Raw genomic sequence first — 22,827 nt, forward strand, 5'->3', positions numbered from 1 at the left:
AGCAGCCAGTATTTTGAGAGCTTGCGAGCAGTTTTGTCCACGAACAGAGTAAACAGGCTTGTGAGCTGAGATTCGCTCTCGTATTACATGAATGCGCTCCCGACTTTTAAAACTGCGCTTGATCAAAATAATCAAAAAGATTATCAGCTAAAGTCAAAATTAATAGCGCTCCTGTGAAATGTTTTTTTTTTTTTTATAAATATTTCCTAAATTGTTTAACAGACTCAGAATTCTCAGTATTTGCTATAATATTTTTTCTTCTGGAGAGTGTTATTTGTTTTATTTAGGCTAGAATAAAAAGTAGGTTTAAATATTTTAAAACCTATTTTATGGTCAATATTATTAGCTCCCTTAAGCAATATATTGTTTGATTGTCTGCAGAAGAAACTACTGTTATACAATGACTTGCCTAATTACCCTAATTAAGCCTTTGAATCACACTTTAAATCTGAATGCTTGTATTTTGAAAAAAAATCTAGTAAAATATTAGGTGCTGTAAAAGGCAAAGATAAAAGAAATCAGTTATTAGAAATGAGTTATCAAAACTATTATGTTTAGAAATTAGTTGAAAAAAATTTTTTCCATTAAACAGAAATTGAGGGAAAAAGGGTTGCTTATAATAATAATAATAATAATAATAATAATAATAATAATATTAATTCAGAAGGGCTAATAATTTTGTCTTCAACTGCATAAATGCAGTTATTTTCCTTCCGTTGTTTGATTATTGATGAAAACAGGTGGCAGCAGAAATATTTCAGTCACTTTAATGGTTTCTCTTTCACGTGTCTTTTGATTCTCAACTCGTGTGTTTATTACACAAATGAGGGTTAATATGAATAATCACTAAACACAGCATTGACATCTATTTGACCATTAAAGCGCTCACATTAAGATGGCTTTAGATGTGTGTGCACTGCTCGCCTCTGAGCGCACAGTGTGCGAATGAAGCTGCGGCATGCGGTCTCACTCGCGATTTTAAAAACATGATTCCAATGTAAATCAAAGAACGATGCGCATCCCATGCTGCAAACGTTAAATTACAGTACATGCTTTGTCATTTTCACATGGAACTGAGCTTTGCAGAGCAACAAATGTGTACAACTGGAAAGGGGGTGGTATATGATGCAATAATCGTTTATCTCGATGAATGCTTCTTCATAATCGTTAGAAGCCAAAATCAAAATCGAATTTTCAATTAATTGCACCGCCCTAACTGAAAGCTGATTGGCTATTGCAAGTTGACCATTTTGTAGTTGTAAAAAAACAAATTACAATTGGACTACTTAAAAAAAGAACTACAACACCACGAAAACCTAGCAACAACAAAACAGAATTTAATTGAGCATTAGATGTAGCGTTACATGGACATAGCAAAAATAAGACCCAAGCAAAAATATTTAAGACCTAGAACAGCGAATTTAAGACTTTTTAAGGCCTTAAATTTAGATTTTTAAATTTTAGACTTAAGACTTCGCAGAAACCCTGTCACAGCCATTAGTAGACATTCAAAAAAAGGGACCTCTCATGCACATCTGGTGTGATCAGAGCCTTTAGTGGACATTTCACAAGAAAAATCACATTGATTTCATTTAAATGGAGAAAATTAAACAAGCTGTAGTTTAGAGTGGCTTACAGCCAGAGTTTACTGACAAGCTTCATATCACAAGATTGCAGACGTTAAATTGGCACAATGTTGAGATTTGACAGCTGTCGCTTAGCATTTTACTATGGCTCTGTGCTGCTGCTGATCTGAAAGCATGAAAAAATACTATATTTTAATGTTTTTACTCCTAAATCAGCTTTTTATTAGTCCAGATGGGACCAAAAGGATAAACTGGAAGTCTAAGCACTTTAAAGCAGAAGTCTCATAGCTATGAAATACAACAACTAGAACAGTATGTTAAGGAAAAAACAGAGAAAAGCCTCTGAAAGCAGTAAATTCATTATATTTCTATGAATACCTTAACTTTTGGAACTTATTATTAATGGTTTCTTGCAAAACATAGGCCTAGACGGCCAGTTCAATAAATAGCTTCAATAAAAAAATTATAGTAATCAATAGCATATCTTCACAATTTCTGTGGTCACCACAAACAGCAATTTACTGTTGCTCAATTCTAAGTCAACAGAGTTTGCACCAACAGCCTTATGATTACGTTAATATATGGTGCAACTGTGTCTAGAGTTCAATTTCCGACCCGAGGTCTTTCGTCATTGACCCTCCCCTTTCTCTGCCACACTACTTCCTGTTTATCTTTGTCTTATCAAATAAAGCCATAAAGAGCTAAAAATGAGAATGTCAGTGGACACCTAGGCTGTAATAGAGAAGCTGATAATGTGTCCCAACAACAAGTTTAAAAGCCTGAAATCACTAGTACATGTTACATTTAATTAAAATAAAAACTAAACAGGACAGGACACATTTTAACAGCTCTGAACATCAATTAAGACAACATCAGCATGTGTTACCTTAATTTTAAAGAATAACTAGACAATTCTGAGGTAACTGCATTTTCATCTTCTGGGTTTAAAATCAATATGGAGGCAGTAAACGAGTATTTTGGTGACAAGTTTGTGTCCAAATATTATTCATAAGATTGGGCTCTCTTATCCAATAAGAAGAGGTGCTTCTGAATAATTCGGTCCAGCTGTGAGGCCGCACAGTAGTTAGGGCTCATTCACACAGAATGCATTTTCAATGCCTGCCTGTCAAAAGTACCAACTTCCAGTGCTGCACAATATATCAATTTAGCATCGATATGGTAAAGTGCTCATGCGCAATATTCACATCGCAAAGATATGCAATGTTGTGTCAGAATTGCATTTAGTCACTGTGTTTGTACGAAGGCAAGGCAAACTTTATTTATAGAGCACAATAACACAACTGTAGTTGATCCAAAGTGCTTTACAATAAAATAAACTAGACAATAAAACTAAAAATAACTGGTATTAAAAATACAATGAAATATATTTAAAAGTAATACAAAATAATAAAAAATAACATGCATGCATCAGTCAAAGGCAAGAGAGTAAAAATGTGTATTTAAGTTAGATTTAAAAGCATCCAAAGAAGGAGAGATTCTGATGTTCAGAGGGAGACTGTTCCAGAGCCTTGGGGTCGCAACACTGAAAGCTCAATCACCCTTTGACTTGCAGCGAGACCGAGGGACAGACAAAAGAAACTGATTATGGGATCTTAAGAGTCTACAAGCTGTATATGGCCTAATAAGCTCGCTGACATAGGCGGGGGCAGAATTGTGCAAAGCTTTATAAGTGAAAAGAAGAATTTTAAAAGCAACCCTGTATTTTATAGGTAGCCAGTGCAATGAGGCGAGGACAGGGGAGATATGATCTCTTTTCTTAGTTCCTGTTATTAATCTGGCGGCTGCATTTTGGACCAACTGTAGCCGAAAGAGTGTTGACTGAGGTAGGCCAATGTACAAAGAGTTGAAGTAGTCTAACCGAGAGGAGATTAAAGCATGGGTTACGATTTCTAAATCTTTTTTAGAAAGAAAGGGTTTAACTTTTGCCACCAATCTAAGCTGGAACAAACTGCTCTTCACAACCGCATTTACATGTTTGTCAAACTGCAAGAGTGGATCAAAGATAACTCTGAGATTCTTGACGTGATTGTGCAGATTGTCGTTTAGGGCTCCTAGCTAAGTTTTAATTGAATTGTTGGTAGCAGCAGGACCTAAAATTAACACTTCTGTTTTATTCTTGTTTAGTTGCAGAGAGTTATTTGTCATCCAGGTCTTAATGTCGGTAAGGCATAGGAAAATATTTTCTAATGATAAATCTTTTCCTAGTTTGATTGGAAAGTATAGTTGGAGATCATCAGCATAGCAGTGATAGCTTATGTTATGTTTGAGGAGTATTGAGCTTAAAGGAAGCATATAAAGAGAAAATAAAAGAGGGCCAAGAATAGATCCTTGTGGAACACCACAATGAATAGGTTTAGGTGGTGAAGTAAAGGATCCAATATTTACAGAAAAAGATCTCCCCTTTAGATATGAGGAGAACCACTGCAAGGCAAGGCCCTGAACCCCAACAACACACTCAAGTCGTTTCAATAATATGTTGTGATCTACGGTATAAAAAGCAGCGCTTAGGTCTAAAAGTATTAAAATCGCAGATGATCCAGAATCCATGAAGAGTAAAATGTCATTTGTGACTTTTAGTAGTGCAGACTCAGTGCTGTGTTTTGCTCTAAAACCAGATTGTAAAGGGTCTAGAATATTAAAAATGTCCAGGTTAATTGTGAAACTACAATTTTCTCTAAAACCTTTGAGAAAAATGAGAGCTTAGATATGGGCCTGTAGTGGGCAGGCACAGCGGGATCAAGATTAGGCCTCTTTAATAGAGGCTTTACAACAGCATGTTTAAAGACATCTGGAAAAACCCTGTTTATTAAGGAGCTGTTTATTAAAGCTAAGAGTGAGGGGCAGATTGTATCTAAAACCTCTTGAAAAAGACGGCAAGGCAGTACATCTGAAGGACAAAAGGTGAGTTTCATCTGAAAAATTTTATTAAGTAGCTGAGAAGAAGATACAGGCTGAAAATTTGTGAAACTGTTGGATGGAGGGACCGAATCAGAATGATCTATGTCGGTGGGAAAGAGGTGTGATTTAATATCTTGTAAAAAAGTCAGAGAACTTTATGCACGTCTCCAGATTGACAACAGGAACAGAGCACATAGTTGGATTAAGAACTGAATTAATAGTTTTAAGGACTATTTTTTAATAGTTTTAAGGACTTTTGGCTTACTTGCACTTTTAGTAATCAAATTTGAAAAATATTTAGATTTAGCCTCACTGACCGAGTCTTTATACGAAATTTATAATTTATGGAAAAAAACACCTCACTGGCAGATTATTTAGCTTGTTTTAGGGAAAATCACTTAATATTTCTACTAACAGTGAAAACAAAACAATTTTTTTACTTTACTAATTTTTTTTTATATTTGGACTGGAAACAAGACAGTGTAAGAAAAGCATTTTTTTCTACTGTGGTTATTCAGTTTCTGCACCTGAATACTGATAGACTCATTCATCTTGTGAAATGGTATTCGTATTGCTTTATTTAGCATAGAAAAACAAAGTATCGCAATATCCGACTTTTCCATTATAGTGCAACCCAACCAACTTTTACAAATCTCTACTGAAATGTAAAAAAAATGGCTACTGGAGTTTGTTCCTGTATCTTTTTATGTTTCCACAGAATTCTTCAGAATATCTTGTTTTCTGTTCACCCACAGCAAGACGTTTATAAATGTTTATAAGCACTTGAGTATAGGTAAATGAAGAAATGTCATTTTTGGGAAAATCCCGTTAACTAAACAATCCATTCCTCACCTGTGGAGATGCCAGACCTTGAGCGAAAGGAGGTAGGCTGTTGTTCTGCTCCATGCTGACGGGTTATGAAGCAAAACAACAGAGCAGTGGTTCAGGGCTTCCCTATAAAACTTCAGTGGCTCCAAAAGACGTAAACTAAAATGAACGAAAAAAAGATACAAATTAACAAATATTAAAAATCCGATTACACACAACAGTGCAGACACGATTATAAAAATCCCAAGTGCACCTAAATAAACAGACATGCACAAGAGAAAATTTAATGCAATATCTGAACGTTAAATTAAAAGAACACAGTAACGTTATTCTGGATTTATAAAGAAAGTATAATACGTAAATTGACCAACAGTACGAGGACCTACAGAAACACTAAATAATAGAATTCCCATTCAAGAGAACAGAGTTGACAATGTTAAAGAGGTGATAGTGAGCAGAACAGGAATGCAGCACAGCGTGTTTAGCGAGGCTAATTTTGGAGCTAACTTTAATATGTTCGTTAAAAACCCAAGCAGTTAACACTTGTAATACAGTTCTCCGTCTAGAAACAGTGTTAGATCAAAGGACAGCCAAACAAACCGATAATTCGCAGGATCCACCGGTTGGCTACGAGCTGAATAGTTCCAGAAGCGCAGGGAGCGCGCAAAACATGAGACTTCACAACAACTTCCGCCGTCTTTAATATGCGCTTCCGGTGCACTATTAGCTCGCATGTTCAAATCAAATTTGTGATATTTTACATATAATCCTGTATGCTTGTCAGTTATATGCTTCAATACAAAAAATATATATTTTATATACCATTTTGATGGATGTAAACAAGAACAATGATCCCGATGTATTTCCTGTTTTACATTTTTAATTTCTATAGTTTCAGAGAATGCAAAACTGGTGAATACATATTGCTAAATAAGGTTATGACAGCTGTTTTAATGTTAATTTATGATTGAATTGCCTAACATTACAGTTATGAAATAGTATGATAACAAGCAGGAAAATGTTCATACTTGGGCCAATGACATGACCACATTGAAATAGTCGTTTTATTGTGCAAAAAGGGTAAACGTTAAAAATGTACCTATTGTTTTCTTTATATTTTTTTTACAATAAATAAATCTAAAATCTTTAACGTATTATTGCAATATACATTATTGTGCATTAATTCAAATCACTGCATTATTGCTTAATTATGTATGAAATTGAATCAAAATACAAATTTTATTGAAAGTCAGGCCATGTCAAAAAGTCAGTTTATGTCACTTTAAAAATGACACATTGTGTACATTATGCATAGTATGGCCCTTTAAACTGTCTTTGTAACGCATAGACTTTTATTTTGAAATTGTGCTTTAATAACCCCCGGACGTAAAACTGTGTTTTAAAGTCTTACAAACGATGGAAACGAACTTTTCCTGTACATAAATAGATGTATTTCAATACATTTGTGTCAAATGGCAGCTGTGGGAACATGGTCTTTCTCTCGCCCTGCAGTGGACAGAATGAGAAGTTTGCTGCTAGCTGGACAAAACGCTACAGATGTTGTAGAAACTGCAATGGCAGGTAAATCTGACACCTGTTTGCGCTATCATCAGCCAACTGCATGGACTTTTATTATTTAAAGTCGGCTGGAACCTCTTGTGAACGATGGATTAAAATACTATTCTTATTACTGATTCAGTTGTTAGATAAATCTTTCTCCTTATCTATCTTATTTGCATAACGTTATTAAAAAATTTAGCAGACTTTATATAATATGTATTTTAATGATGCCATGTATAAGTAATAGGCAACTTAGTTTTTAACAACAACAACGAGTATTAGTGGTATAAACGCATAAGTGTTTTGTTTGCTTGTTTGCTTTTAGAAGTTGAAGATGACTTAGACACTGGACGACATATTGTTGGTGGCAGAGGAGGATTTCCAAATGCCACAGGAGTAGTTGAATGTGATGCTGCTATTATGGAAGGTTTGCCAGGGAGATTTGGGGCAGTGGCAGCACTTCGAGGGTAGATATATTTGTATTTTTTATGATATGTAAATAAACGAACCATGGATAAAATAAAAAACTTTAATTCTGAAAGCATTCTTATTTGTTTTTAGTAAAGCTTGGCCCACAACCATCTTTAATACATCCATTTTTTTTACATTACTAGTATCCCACAACCATGTCGTGTAGCTCGCAAAGTAATGGAGGAGAGTCCTCACAGCTTGCTTGTTGGAGAAGGAGCAAAAGCATTTGCTCAGGATCTGGGTTTTACATCAGAGCCCAATGAGAAAATGCTGTCTGACCACACTGCTTCTGCTTACCAGGTATTCAAACTCTTAAAGAATTATTGTTTTTCCACCATAAATGCAAGCTTTAAAGAAAGCAGCTGCTAAATGTTTTTTTAATGAATTTTTTATTTTATAATTTTTGTTCAAAAGGAATTTCTTGAAAAAAAGGAACCAGTTAAGGGTGGGCATGATACAATAGGTAAGAGAATAATATTTGTCAAACTTTTTTTGATGAGTGATTAGTATATGAGCAAACCTATTGAAAGTCAGTTGACCAGATTGCTGTTACTGTGAAAAGTATTCAGCTTGAAAAATATCTAGCATTGTGTTTTAGCTATATAGCCTAATCTCATGGTACATAACTGACAGTTGGCATATAAACAGATTTATTTTAGTTTTCTGAAAAAAAAAAAAAAAAAAAAAAAATATATATATATATATATATATATATATATATATATATATATATATATAAATATATATATATATATATATATATATATATATATATATATATATATATATATATATATATATATATATAAAATATATAATATATAAATATATATATATATATATATATATATATATATATATATATATATATATTTGTTTTTTATTAATTATTGGTCAAAGATGGTGGTGGTAGTAGTAGTAGTAAACTTTTTATGATCATCAAGATCTTGCTGCAGACATTCCATAAAAACAAACAATGAAAACAATACAAAGTACAATAGTTACAATAATTATAATGCTAATTAAGATAAACTCTTGTTAAATAAACCCACTAAAACAGGTACAAAGGATTTCTTATATCGGTTCAACCTACACTTAGGGACTCTATATCTCCTACCAGGGGGAAGCAGTTTATAATGTGCAAACAAAAAATGAGTTGGATCATTCAGAATCCTTTCCACCTGATTAAGGACACAAGTCTCATATAAAGCTTGAGGATTTAAATATTCATCATGCCCAACAATTTTCCAAACTGTCTTTAAGAGATGCATTAAGTTAGATCTACACAGTACAGTACAGATCGTTTGCCAAACCACACTGTGAACCATACCTGACAATGATTTCAAGAACAGCTTTATATAACAACATCATAAGCTTCTTGTTAACTCCAAAAAGACGTAACCTCTGTAAAAAAAAAAATACAATCTCTAGTGCAAACGAGAACAAACAAATGTGTGTTTTCCATGTAAAAGAGCTGTCAAAGTAAATGCCCAAGTACTTATGGACTGAGTAATAGGATGTGGTGTCCACACATTAGATTAAATTAAAAATCTGAGTGGTTTTATATCAAAGAAAGCAAATTACATGAAGGTAATGTATCTATTTTTAATATTTCCAATACGTTTATGATAATAAAATGAAAAAAAAAAAAATTATATTTCATTTTAGCATAACAACAATTATCTGAAAATTAAACACAAACTGTGACCTAAAATTATTACAATATATGCAATTGATTATTTTAAATGTTATTATGTTTTAAATAATTAAAAACATCTTGCTGACTAATGGAAAAAGCATAGAGGTTTGAAGGAAAGTGCCAAAATTGAAAGATTTAAAATGACTATTAATTAGTGTTTTGGGGCTGCACTGTGATCTGGACTGTGTAACGTGTCATGGAATTCTTCTTCTAAATATGCCTGAAAATATTTTTGTAATAAAAACTGTGACATATTAAGTGTGTTCTATAGATCATGATAAAAAATTGTGAAAGATAGTCATATGTTTTTGCTCAGAAATAAATCCCAATATACAAGTAAAATGTTGTGTTACACATTTATTTATTTATTTTTGATGCTTGAAAAAATCATTAGTGCACTGACTAATAGCAGTATTTGAATTTAAATTGTGCAGAAACAAACTTACATATTTTTTGTCTTTCTCATAGGCCTTATAGCTCTTGATTTAAGTGGTAACATAACAGTAGGTAAGGTTAAATTTACATTTCTCATTGTTTCAATCATTATTCTAATGCTGTACATCTGTGCTCATGTTGAATAATTCTACCCTAATAGTGTACCAATGTGAGGATAAAACAGTTTCGATACGTTTTTAACAACATTTGAATGTGCCTGAAATTATAAATATTATGCAGGAGTTTCCACATCAGGAGCTCCATTCAAATTACCAGGACGGGTGGGAGACTCTCCACTTCCAGGCTGTGGTCTGTATGCTGATCACACAGTATGTTGTACAATTTTATTAATTAACTTTTAGTCATTCAACAAATAGATTATTTAATGCACTATCAGAATATTTTAGTGCATGGTAGTTTAGAATATGATAGTAATTGTAATGATAGTAATTGTGAATCAAACATCACTACTTGCTATACACTTTCATACACGTATACACTTATTTATGATCTTTAGGATCATATAAACTAGAAGTTCCAAGAGCTCAGTCAAAGCAGGGTGAATCGGCTTTTAGCCACTATGCCCCTCGCTGCTGGAATCAGCTTCCAGAAATGATCAGATGTGCTCCAACATTAGGCACATTCAAATCAAGACTGAAAACACATGTTTAGCTGTGCCTTTACTAAATGAGCACTGTGCTGCGTCCGACAGATTGCACTATCATGTTTTTCTCTTCTTCTTCATTCTTTTATACCACATTTGACCTGTTTTTGTTTTGTTTTTACGCATTTTTATTGTTTGTTTTTATTTTTATTTTCCTTGTTTCTTTTATTCTTGTTTATGTAAAGCACTTTGAATTGCCACTGTGTATGAAATGTGCTATATAAATAAACTTGCCTTGCCTTGCCTTGCCTATTTAACGACATACTTTACATGCCAATTTGCACATATGAGCTGCAAATATAATGTTGTAAATAGTAATATACCTGTACATACACTAGTCAATTTGTATATGTGCATTCACTACTTACTTCTATTTTTTAATTAAGTTTTTTGTTCTGTTTCTGTAATTCTGTTGCACTGTAGAAGCTCTGTCATGAAAACAAATTCCTTGTATGAGTAAACATACCTGGCAATAAAGCTCTTTCTGATTCTGATTTTGATTCTTAATCTCTGTTTTTTAGGTGGGTGCTGCAGCAGGTATGTTCCATATATTTTTTATGTTTTATATTAGTTATTTTCTAATTAGTTAGTATTCATTTTATGTGATTATATATAATTTTACACTTAAAAATGTATTTTTTTTTTCTACAGCTACAGGTGATGGAGACAAAATTATGTGCTACTGTCCAAGCTTTCATGTCGTGCAGCTGATGAAACAAGTATTACGCAATTTTGTCATGTTATAAATTAAATGATCACTTTGGACAAATGTGTTATTGTATAATGCATGTGTTATGTGTATGTATTAATTAGTTTAGCTGTAATCCATAGAATTTTGTCCAAAAGTATCCAAAAGTATAATTTGTTTCATGTCAAATACTAGGAGAGTACTTTGACAGCAGAGGTGGTGTAAAGAGAGGACGATCAATGAAAATCTCATTAAACCATAGAGACTTGTTTGAGCTTTGCTAAATTAGATCTGGCTCACATTTCTGTCATCTTTTGTTGTCTGCTACCAAGGGCTCATCTCCTAATGAAGCCTGTAGTGCTGTGCTCGCCGACATACAGAGGAGAATGGGAGGCAATCAGTGCTTTGAAATCGGTCTTATTTCTTTAAATTTGAAGGTAAATCATTTTTTTACGCATTTCCTTTTCTTATAAGCAGAAAATGTGAATCTTGTTGGGATGTACATAGCAATTTTGTTATGCCCATAGACAGTGCGCACCATTAAACTCAGCTTTTATCTTCCTAATTGTAATATGGTATTCTTTCTCAGGGAGAAGTCGGAGCTGCGTCTTCGGTCGAGTTTCCATACACCTTCTGGAACCAAGAGTTGGATTCAGTGAAAGAGCTGATTATCAATCAAAAGTTTTGAAAAGTTTAATTACACTCATTGATTGAGTGGCCATGTAACATTGCTTCTAGTAATGTTTTAATTTTTAAATTTTTTGGCACGTTGTTCATTTATTCTTCACAAACAAACCCTTTTATTTCTACTCATTAATTAGGTGGTTATGAAACGTCTTTTAAAGTCCCTATGAACTGGAAGCTGTGACCTTTATTTTTTCATATTGTGACGCAGTTGCTAGAGAAATAGAATTTTAAATGAGAAAACAGTGGGTGTGGCTTGTTGTTTCGTACTATGAGCTGATTGGATGCAGTAAAGTGGGCATTTAGAAAGATTAGGAAAAAGGATTAGAGAAAGCTATTACAACCTAACAGACACCCCTTCCTTGCCATTTCTGTTTGTTGTCAAAACTGACAGTGGCATGGTAAATGTTAGCCACACCTAATTCCCAAAATATACATAATCTGACAATTTACCTGAAAACAAACAGGATGTGCATTTTCAGATTTCAATTAAAGATTAAAAGGGCTTTTTTTTTTCTTAATGACATGCACAAATGAATTGTTCATCACAAAACGAGCAATGTGAGCTAACAAAATCAATATGGTTAATTTTGATTTCATGTGGACTTTAACATTTATGTTTAACATTCAATGCTCTGTAAAATAATTTTTAATAATCAATAAAGTGATTTTTGATTAGTTCAGTCTTATTTTTGACACGTATTGATCAGTGACTCACATTCACATTAGCCAATGCCACGTTTCACAAATGACGTAATTTTTTACCCCTATGATAGGGGGCAGAATTGCTGCAGTCCTCAGCATGAACGATTCAAGCTACTATGAACTCATCGTGAACGTTTTAAAATTTAAAAGTGGGTATTGTAGTTTTTTCAACATCTCTCCCTCATTCATGTTGACGACATGACATCTGAATTGAACTACAAATTCCGTACACGTCACGATCACGACATTGCATACGCAATCTGTTTAAGGAGTTCCTATTTCCTGGTTGAAGAGTCAGCCATTTTGGGTTTCAACCGACTAGCCTTTGCGGCAGTAGCTAGCCAGCTAGTTACTTTTTAATCGGGAGAAAGGTTATCGCTTCTAGTCTGTCTTCACGCCGCGGAGTTGTTTTGTTGAAAGACAAGCGCTTTTTACAGTGTCCAGTCCACAATGAATCCCGAATAGTAAGTGAATTAGTTACTACACGGCTTGTTTGTCGTTACGGAGCTCATAATTTACCTGTAACGTTAGCTACTTTTGACAGGCAGCAGCAATCATGACTAGCTGTACATTGGGTCTTATTAACAACTAGTGTCGCGTTATTTCATGAATATTACTTTAACCGGAAAGATGCGCAATATTTAGGAGCAAAATTCTAACTCAAAGTCTTCTCCAAAGAAGTCAAACTTTTGTAATTAAACGGCTGTTGTTGTAATAGCGGAGCACAGCCGGGTTGAATATCCATCCGCGTTACATTTATGACAAGTAGGGCTCGTTATTTAGTCATACACCTGGTTCATTTCTTATAATCATATTATTTTCATTTTCACTTTTCATTGCATGAAATCTGACTTACTTAAGCAGAAATGAGTACGAAGGCTAGTTAATGTAAGCTAACATCTCCTGGTAGCTTTACGCTTACTTTTTCAACAGCTTGACAAGCCGGTGAAGTAGTCAAATAGTAGCTGATTAAGTAGTGTCAACATGTCTTGTAACCTGTTGCGTGTCTTTAGTGTGGTCAGAATCAAGGTTGCTGAATATAAATTTAATATAGGATGACAGTACGCTGGACCTAACCATTATGCATTAAAAATGAGTAGTCAGACACGTTCGTTTGTTTGTTAAAATAACCTTTAAAGGTGTATTTCACGAATGCTATTTTAATCTGGAGTTGCTGCACATAAATATAGTCACGTGCCTTATTGTTTTAACTCCTTGATTTTTAACCACGTCTATATAATAACAATAAAATTAATTAATCAATATGAAGTTTTTACATCTGCCTCTTTTAATAAATGTTGTGCAGAATTATTCATGACAACTACGTCCACAACACTAGTCTCAATTGTGCTGTTTTTATTTTCTTATCAGCACTAGTTTGCACAATCTTAAAATGTATTTAGTCACTGATGCCAAGTCTACTGTGTTGAGTGAAATTGTGAGCTTTCTACACCTACACTTCTGTCTAAATGTCTGAATGTGCAGATGTCAAGTATATCTGAAGGAACTGAAGTGCCCATCCCTTCCTCTATTGTGTGCTAGTCATGTGTAGGTCACATGCCAAACGACAAGCTGCACGCTCTATTACAACTATCACTAGTCTGAGTGTTAGGAAACTCTGTTACTTAAGACTCTTTATCAACTGTGACATCTATTTTATATGGGTTGTATAGTCAGACATAGTAGCTCTTACTTTGGTTTGTGCTTGTTTAGTGGTTAACATCATTTGTAGTTTCTCTTTCGGTTCTTCACACTCATATCAAAGATTCTGTCTATATAAGGATTTAGATAATTTTGTAAATTACTATAAATAGCAAGACAAGTTCATGATGATGCTTTTCATATACCACTTTAATGTCAAACATGTTATTGTAGGATTTAAAAGCATGGTTTATCTAGAAATGTAGAATTTACTGTTAATTCGCTTTCCTTCAGACTATCCAAGATGTTGCTGACTTGTGGTGTTTTAAAGATTTCTTACTGAAACTGTGGTACTTGGCTGTTTACATATTACAAGTAAATGACTACTGGCACCATTTATATATATATATATATATATATATATATATATATATATATATATATATATATATATATATATATTCTGTTATATTGAATGTTACATTGGCCTTATGAAGTAAAATGATCAATCTCTTCCAGACTGCTATGAACACTCTGGACCAATTACCAAGATTTAGGATTAAAGATAATAACACAACTTATGTTCTTTAACCAGAAGCATAATTTGCTTCATAATAGAGCTGCAGCGCATAATATGGTGTTTCAGCATCAATATCGCAATGTGATTGATCGCAATAGTCACATGGCGAGGATACACAATGTTGAGTCTGGATTATAGTTTATTATTTTGCAAGTGTTTTATGAGGCCTGTGACTGTGTGAGGGTTTTTAATTTTACATCAAAAATTTGATTGAACTGTTTATAAAACGAAGACCATGCATTAATTTTTTACATTTCAATTACTGTATACTTGAATACAGTTCGACGACTCGGGGGGAAAACAATCAAATTCTGTTTATCTTTTTCTTTATTGAATATATCTATGCTTGTACTGTAGATTGTATATTATATTTTATGCACTCCTTTTCTGAATCATCATAGTCAGTGTAAAATTATAAATGATTTTCAAATAGTTCTTCAACTCATCTAGTGAAATTGTATTAATTTCTCAATATGTCACAGAAAAAAAATATATTTTCCAATATTGTGCAGCACTACTTCATAAGATCTCAGTTAGGGCTGCATAATGTATCATTTCAGTATCGATATTGTTATGTGCAGAACCACAATATAGTCACATCACAGGATGGGCAACATCAAGTCTTATATTTGACCAGGAGCCACAGATGAAAACAACTGTTTTCTGGACTAGAGGAAATTGCAAAGTTTAACCGTAAAGTTAACAAAAGTTTATTATTTGTATGTGTTTTTGAGACCTGTGACCATGTGAGCATTTCCTGTTACTTTTCTGCATTCAGGCATAGGAAACTATACAGTTTGTAACTTAAAGAAATAAGAATTGTGTTTATGTATATACAATGACAACTACTATGACAGTGTTATTGTTTTGTTTTTTTACCTTTAATAGTGTGTGAACACTGCTAGACTCCCAGAGAACACTGTTTATTACATTTGTTTTTTTTGTTCTATTGTATTTTTAATGCCTGTGATTAATTTATTATCTTTTATGCCCTGCCCTACAAAATCAAACCAAATTAATCTAAACTCATCAATTCTTTCCAAACAGAGCTATTCATTTCATCTGGTGAAATTAAACTCAATATTGCAATAACGATTATCGAAAAATAGAATATTGACCCCACCGCCACAAATGTTGTGCAGCCCTAATCTCAATGTATTATTATTTATATTATTGGGCTCTGGATCTGTTTGTAGACTGCAGTTTATTGATTGCTTCAACTAAATATCCTCTTTAATGTTCTACTGAAGAAAGTGGATCATCATCTAGGTCACCCACATCTCGGATGGTCAAATTGTAATTTTTGAGTGAATCATTTCTTTAATTCAGAATTTCAGATCTGCATGCTTGCATAAGACATTATTATGCAGTGTTAACTTCTGGAACTTTTCTAAACCTGACTCATTCTTGGTCAAAGTTTGTTGCTCTTGTCATATTTAAACACGCATTTCTTTATGTGAAAATGATTGCGACATGTTACAGTATAAGACAAAAATTTAATTAAACCAACTTCTGGAACTTTTCTGAACCTGATTTGTTATTGTTGCTATAATTTTAACTATGTACCAATAAAATATTTACTTTTTGAGTTACTCTGTTTTAGGGCTGTACAATATATTATTTTAGCATCAGCATAGCAATGCGTAAATCCACAATAGTCACATCGCAGGGTCTACAATGTGAAGTCAGAATTATAGTTGACCTGGTAAAATGGTTTAGAACACATGGAAATTGTGGAGTCATTTCAGTTAATCCGTAAGAAATTCTACGTTTGTCAGTTGCATGTATTTTTAAGGTTTTCGCCCAAATGCTTAAAACTAGCTTAAAATGCAATCACAAGGAATTATTAGATTAATCATAAATTATTACATTTATTTAATTATTTATAAAACGAAGACTATACAACTTTATTATACATTTGATTATTATTTTTCTGTACCTGAAAACTGTTAGATTTCTTTATTTATATTGTTGCCCCACTTCATTTATCTGTATTATAGGTAATTAATGTATTATATTTTCTGCAAAGGCACTCCTCTGCAAAATCATCCCAATCAATATAAAAGCATGAATTACTTCAAATAGAGCTGTTCAAGTTATTTGGTGAAATAGTAATATAAATGGCATATATATTATATATATTATTTTCTAATATCGTGCAGCCCTTCTCTGTTTACTAGAAAGCATTACAATGTCCAGTGTATACAGAGGGTCTTTACATAGTTCTTTGTGTAGTGGTTTCCTATACACAGAAGTGTGTTTTGCAGTCAGTCTAACAAGGAGAGCATGACTTGAATTCAGCAGAATTGAAAAGGAAAACATCAGCTCTTTCTGCTGAGTCGATGAGCTGGTCTTCACCGGGCCAATCAGCTGGATTTCCTTCCTATGGACTTTTCTTACTAGGGAGTATTGAATAGGGCCAGTGGATTTAGCGCAACGGGCAAAATTCCCTCTCTCTGGAATGCTTAATCAGCTTACTCAAGTTCCCGGCCTCGGAGCTACTCGAGCACATTGTTTCTGTTGAATCAAAGTTTTATTTTATGCATGCAGATGGTGAACGGTGACTGATTTACCCTATGTTAACTGAGTTTGCAAGCATCTGACCTATTTCACATGTTGCAGGGGGGTTTTAATGGCCTCATTTGTAATGCATGTCTAGAAAAAGGACAAAGGATGATATACAGTGAAAAAAAGCAAAAGACCAGATAGATTATTATTAAATTTTTTTGACAAGGTTTTATTTTGGCAGAGATCCTTCTTATGTTGGAGCAAAATACAAATTAAACTTTATTTTTATTTTTTAAAACAAATTATTCATCAACGAATCCTCAGATAATTATCATTGCTTCTGCGAAAATATTATGCAGCACAAGTGTCTATAACATTTTAAATAAAAGCATCATGTAACTGCACTGCTTTAAGTGTAGTTCACAGAAATTATATTTAAAAAAAATACAAAATAAAATAAATTATATATATATATATATATATATATATATATATATATATATATATATATATAGACTTTTGAATGGTAGAGCATTATGAATTTTCTACAACTGCTTTAAATTGTTGTAGAAATATGAACTATAAAATGTTGCTCTTTCTCTTCTTACAGTGACTATTTATTCAAGCTGCTCTTGATTGGTGACTCTGGTGTTGGAAAGTCTTGCCTTCTTCTCAGATTTGCAGTAAGTATGCTTTAAGTTTCCTTGAGAGCATTGCCATCGATTTTGCTTGCTGCATATTAGTATTTCAGTACTATGAACTAGGGCTGCACAATATATTGTTTGAGCATTGATATCGCATTGTGTGTATCTGCAATAGTTACCTTGGAGGATTAGATTATTTACTAAGGATTTAAAGAAAAAGATATTATTTTTTAAGTACTTATGATTAATGATGAGCATGGTTTACATTTGATTGTTCAATTTCTGTGCTTGAATATTGTTAGACTCCCCGGAAAACCACACTGTGGAAAAAAAAATAATAAAAATAACTTAACTTAATAACTTTAAAAAAAACAAAACTTTTTTTTTACTTAACTTAAGTTTACTTAACCTAAATAGAGTCAATTGCAGTAATTGGGTTGAAAGTTGATTCAACTCAAATGTCCTGAGGTTTGTTGCCTTCATTTTAAATTGAGTCAACTTTTTTACAGCGCGTAATGCTCTGTTTATTTTTTTTTTATTTTTGCTTAAATGTATTATAGTTAATGCAGATGCACTGCATAGAAAACGTCTTGATCATTCCAGTTGATCTAAATGAATGAAATCTTCCCAAATAGAGCTATCCAAATCATCTGATGAGATTATATTCATATCGCAATATATATTGAAGCATAACAATATATCACCATGTCATTGCTTCAGTATCATGCAGCCCTAGTGGTTTAAAAATCATCTGATTAAAAATGAATTTGTTCACTGAAAGTATATCATGTTTTTTATGAATTGAATAGAATTTTAGTTTTACATTAAGGTGATTAAAAGAAGTGATTTGACTATCGAAACATCCAATTCACCTGCTGTTTTATTTCTTTCAGGATGACACATACACAGAAAGCTACATTAGCACTATCGGTGTGGACTTTAAAATAAGAACTATAGAATTAGACGGAAAGACCATCAAACTTCAGATCGTAAGTTTCTTTCAGTCCTGTAAAGAATTGAATATTGTTCAATGAGATCCCATAAATGCTCAATTTGGTGCTTTAAAAATATGTTTAAAACTGTTTTTTATAAGCACAAAAACATTTATACAACCTGTAATCATTTTTATGCAAAAGATAAATTTGGTGCTCTTTAATGTAACATATTTGCTGCTCAGTCAAATGTCATACTTGTATGCCATTTCAATACTTAAGCAACTCAGTTTTCATTAGTGTTTAATCTTAAACATTATAGGGGTGTACCAATTATGGGACTCCCTAATTGTGTCTTAAATCTCAAAAGCTAAATATTAGGTCTAAGAAATTCTTAAATCTACTGAAATGTTTTCTGTAAATCTTTTTTTCTATTGGTCTTAATTTTCCTGTTAATTTGATTATTTTTGTAGACTGAAGTAATTGGGAGCTATATTTCGTTCTAGGTAATGGTTATAGGGTTTGTGAATGGATATATTTGAAAATTAATAAAAAGTATTCAAAAATGAGTATTGAAAAAACAGAATTATTATTGTTTTATTTTTAAATTTATTATAGTATAAGCATTTTTTGATAGGGCAAGTGTAAATCTTGTCTAACTGGGATATTTGAAAAACAAAATCCTTAGCATTTAGCCCTGTATAAGTCTAAAATTTAGTTCATAATGGTCTTGAAAAGTCTTAAATTTAACTTGATAAAACCTACAGAAACCCTTCATTTATTGCTGAGGATTTTCTTTTTATTGTCATAAAAACTATTATAAAATGTGATATTTATAAAAATCTATTTTTGCTGTCGCATAACCAGAGAAGTTGATATGGGAATATATTCCAAACTCTCTTTGTGTTTGTGTGTGCAGAATTATTTATACGAAAGAAATCGATCTGTCAGTTCTTTGCCTTATTATTATATTATAGTAGCAGAACTAGTATTTTGTAAGCATATTTTAGCATTTGATCCAGGTATCATATTATTCACTCTGATTTACAGTGGGATACAGCAGGGCAGGAGAGGTTTCGCACAATCACATCCAGCTACTACAGAGGAGCACATGGAATTATTGTAGTCTATGATGTTACAGATCAGGTGAGCTAATGAGCAAAGTATCCTGGTATCACTTTAAACCACTGTTTAAATGCCTTAATTTATTTTTACTGTATTAATGCTTTGTGTATTTTCCTCTACTTTCAGGAATCTTTCAATAATGTAAAACAGTGGCTACAGGAGATTGACCGCTACGCCAGTGAAAATGTCAACAAGTTATTGGTTGGCAACAAGTGTGACTTAACAACAAAAAAAGTGGTGGACTACACAACGGCAAAGGTACCACTGTAGACCACGTTACACCGTACATACTCTGTTCCAAAACCTAGCGAGCTCCCTTACTGTAAAACTGCATCTATTCTCTGCTGCCTTCAAACTAAAATGAGACCTCGTACCTGTCCGACTGAAATTGATACCTTAGGTTTTTTTGTTTTATGCTTCAATTTTCGTACAAAAATGTCCATATTTTGTGATTCACAGGTGTTTTCTGTTTATTTTTTACTGTTGTGAATTGCATTATGGGACATTGTTCTCTGCTCTGTTGATTTTTGACTTTCTGACATTTTAGTAGTTTGAAATAATTGAATGTTCAATAAATAATATAAAGAGAAATATTCTGTAAAATAACAGTTTTTATCTGTAATATACCCAGACAACATATAACTTTAAACTATTAAAAATGTTAATAAAAGTCACCATTTTGAATTTTTCAAGGTTAAAAGTTGTTGGGGGAAAGATCAAGGTCCCATAATGGAATTAATAAAGAAAAGCATAAATTAAAAAAAGGGTAAAGTAAAAAAAAAAATGAATCCATCAAACATTTTTTAATGCGTATGTCCAAAATGCGCATACAAATAGGTGGATGGAAACAATGCTATTAAGACTTGATTATAATGACTACTCTAACGTACTTTGCAGTTTAATTTTAAACATTTATTTACGCTGGACATGTATAGACAATAAAGCAATACATTAAGTATTTTTGTTTTTTTTTACTGTTAAAGTCATCTTTTTTCTTTTTGCAGCCTAGATCAGTATTGTGATAATATTATAAACCATGATAAAATCTGCATGCCTTGTCTGCTGCATCTTTCATTACTGTCTAGATTGGATTCTCACTAGGTTTTGAAACAAAGCCTCCATGTACATTTTCCATTGTTCTAAAAATAATAACTGCTTTGGTTTGATCCTTTCTTTTTTCTTAAAAGGAATTTGCAGATTCCCTTGGCATTCCTTTCTTGGAAACTAGCGCTAAGAACGCCACAAATGTGGAGCAGGCCTTCATGACCATGGCTGCCGAGATCAAGAAGAGGATGGGCCCTGGAGCCACAGCCGGCGGCTCTGAAAAAACCATGAAGATCGAAAGCACTCCAGTGAAGCCTGCGTCTGGAGGCTGCTGCTGAGACCCTGTCTGCCCCGGACACCCCCCATCACCTCGGCCCCCGGATCTCAGAGCAACAGCCCTCAAAATAGGAGAAAGAAAGGGGAATAGATCATTCGTTAAGGAGCAAAGAGTCAATATGGAGAATAGAAAGAATAAAAGAGAGCGTGAAACCGGCAACAGTTTAAGTTACCCAAGTTGTACTGTATGTAGCCGCACTACCAAAAAAACAAAAAAAACTTTCAAGAATCTGCCCCCTCCCCCTACAAAAATAGTTCACAAACAAACTGAAGAGAGGTCCAAAATTTGGTTACTCGGTTCCATTAACCCCTACTGTTTGTCAGGGGCTGCTTTTAAGGATGGATTTCATTGTCACTCAACAATTTTAAGTCCTCTGTGTGCAGGTTTCCAAGAATAATGTGTGTGTTTATCTCACTGCATTCCTACTGCAGGGCTGGTCTGTGGTCAATTCAATGACGTTTTGTTTTTTTCTGTCCTTTTCTTACTTTATTCTTACTTGTCGATTTATTTTACTGTTTATATTTGCATGTGTAGGTTCCTGTACCTGCGGGTTGTCTGTTGCGGTTCATCCGAGCAGCAGTGTATTTTCAGTCCGACATCTGTTTAGTGAAATATATGTACATATACACTATGTATATATGTGTAAGATTGGAAATGACGGCTCTGTAGAGTTAAATACACGATTGGAGTAATTTTACCTTCTTTTGCATTTAAGTTTTGGCTGCAGACTCTTGTAGTTTTGTTGCGCGATGTGTAACAGTTAACAGAAATCTAAATAAATATTGTACGAGCGTACTGTACGATAGCAGTATGTCTGCAATTCTTGGTGGGACATGTAGAAAACCCTTTGTGTTTTATTTATTCAACATTTATATGCAAATATCTATTGTTCCATTAATCTTGCAATCTCTCGATTTTTGGCCATTTACCTGCGGAGTACATCAAAAGCAACAGTTTCACAATCTCATATGTGACTCAAACACTATGTTCTCTTTTTCATAATAAAGGCAAATGAATTCATTTTTTAAATGAACTTGAAAACTCTTCATGTCTAGTTCATTTTGTTCTTTAGATTACTTATTCCGTTTCAGATTTATTCTAAGTTAGTCATTTTCTGAATTGTTTATTTAGTTTGATCATTTTTAGTCATTTTAATTCCAAATTTAATTCAGTTTCATTACAGTTAACTAAAAAGGGCTGTTTGTACTTTAAATTCCAGATTTAGCCATATATTTAAATTTGTTTGACCTGTAGTCAGCAATAGCAATGCTGAATCTTGTAAGAGTAAATTATATTTTGATCCACCCTACGAATTAACTTTATAAAACTAAAATAAATCTCATAATAGTTCATTGAATATCTTTTTTACTCTCCGATTCCGTGTAGTCAACAATGGAGGGTTCGTGGATCTAGATGAATGAATATAGTTTGATCCACTCTCTGAATTAACTGATTTACTACTTAAAATAAATTAAATCTCATAACATTTAGTAATATAGAGGCCTATTTTTACACTGATTCAGTTTGCATGAATGGTAATTTCTGTAACTGTGCATGCTTAAAATTCTAAAAAGGGTATAAATGAAGGTCTGCGCAAGCTCCAAGTGGATGGCACTTCAACTCCAAGTGAGCTGTACAAACCTGGAGTTTTATTTATTTAATGTCTTGTACATGACACAGAGTCCACTATTGTGCTTTATGAATGTCTACACCAGGGATGTCAAACTCAATTCCTGGAGGGCCGCAGCCCTGCGCAGTTTAGTTCTAACCCTGCTCC

General features: G+C 33.2%; 3 protein-coding genes across 4 annotated transcripts in view; 2 read left to right on the top strand and 1 right to left on the bottom strand.

The window, feature by feature from the left end:
* tbp (TATA box binding protein) overlaps window positions 1–6,005 on the bottom strand; it is a 24,792-nt gene extending 18,787 nt beyond the window's left edge. The window contains 2 exon segments of the mRNA NM_200096.1: window positions 5,358–5,492; window positions 5,934–6,005. Of these exon segments, the coding sequence (NP_956390.1) occupies window positions 5,358–5,411 (54 nt within the window). The 5' untranslated portion in view covers window positions 5,412–5,492; window positions 5,934–6,005.
* Window positions 4,424–12,212, top strand: zgc:153169. 2 transcript variants are annotated; one of them, XM_009307352.5, is made up of 11 exons: window positions 4,424–4,508; window positions 6,846–6,914; window positions 7,219–7,360; window positions 7,508–7,664; window positions 7,779–7,827; window positions 9,532–9,570; window positions 9,739–9,827; window positions 10,684–10,699; window positions 10,814–10,881; window positions 11,183–11,287; window positions 11,440–12,212. In XM_009307352.5, the coding sequence occupies exons 2-11, from the start codon at window positions 6,854–6,856 to the stop codon at window positions 11,536–11,538; spliced, it is 825 nt and encodes a 274-aa protein (XP_009305627.2). In that variant the 5' UTR covers window positions 4,424–4,508; window positions 6,846–6,853; the 3' UTR covers window positions 11,539–12,212.
* A 327-nt stretch (window positions 12,213–12,539) lies between these two features.
* On the top strand, window positions 12,540–22,083 carry rab1ab (RAB1A, member RAS oncogene family b). The gene is given in 6 exon segments (NM_001007161.1): window positions 12,540–12,703; window positions 17,579–17,651; window positions 18,506–18,601; window positions 19,595–19,690; window positions 19,796–19,927; window positions 20,857–22,083. Coding segments are annotated over 6 exon segments (606 nt in total). The 5' UTR covers window positions 12,540–12,689; the 3' UTR covers window positions 21,052–22,083.
* The last annotated feature ends 744 nt before the right edge of the window (window positions 22,084–22,827 follow it).

The sequence above is a fragment of the Danio rerio genome, chromosome 13 (genome assembly GCF_049306965.1).
Source record: "Danio rerio strain Tuebingen ecotype United States chromosome 13, GRCz12tu, whole genome shotgun sequence".
Lineage (NCBI taxonomy): Eukaryota > Metazoa > Chordata > Actinopteri > Cypriniformes > Danionidae > Danio > Danio rerio.

Bases quoted from the DNA above. Each gene is read 5' to 3' on its own strand.
- zgc:153169 (XM_009307352.5), top strand. From the start codon at position 6,854: ATGAGAAGTTTGCTGCTAGCTGGACAAAACGCTACAGATGTTGTAGAA. The intron at 7,665-7,778 runs GTATTCAAACTC...TTTGTTCAAAAG, and splicing joins ACACTGCTTCTGCTTACCAG to GAATTTCTTGAAAAAAAGGA. The intron at 11,288-11,439 runs GTAAATCATTTT...ATTCTTTCTCAG, and splicing joins TTATTTCTTTAAATTTGAAG to GGAGAAGTCGGAGCTGCGTC.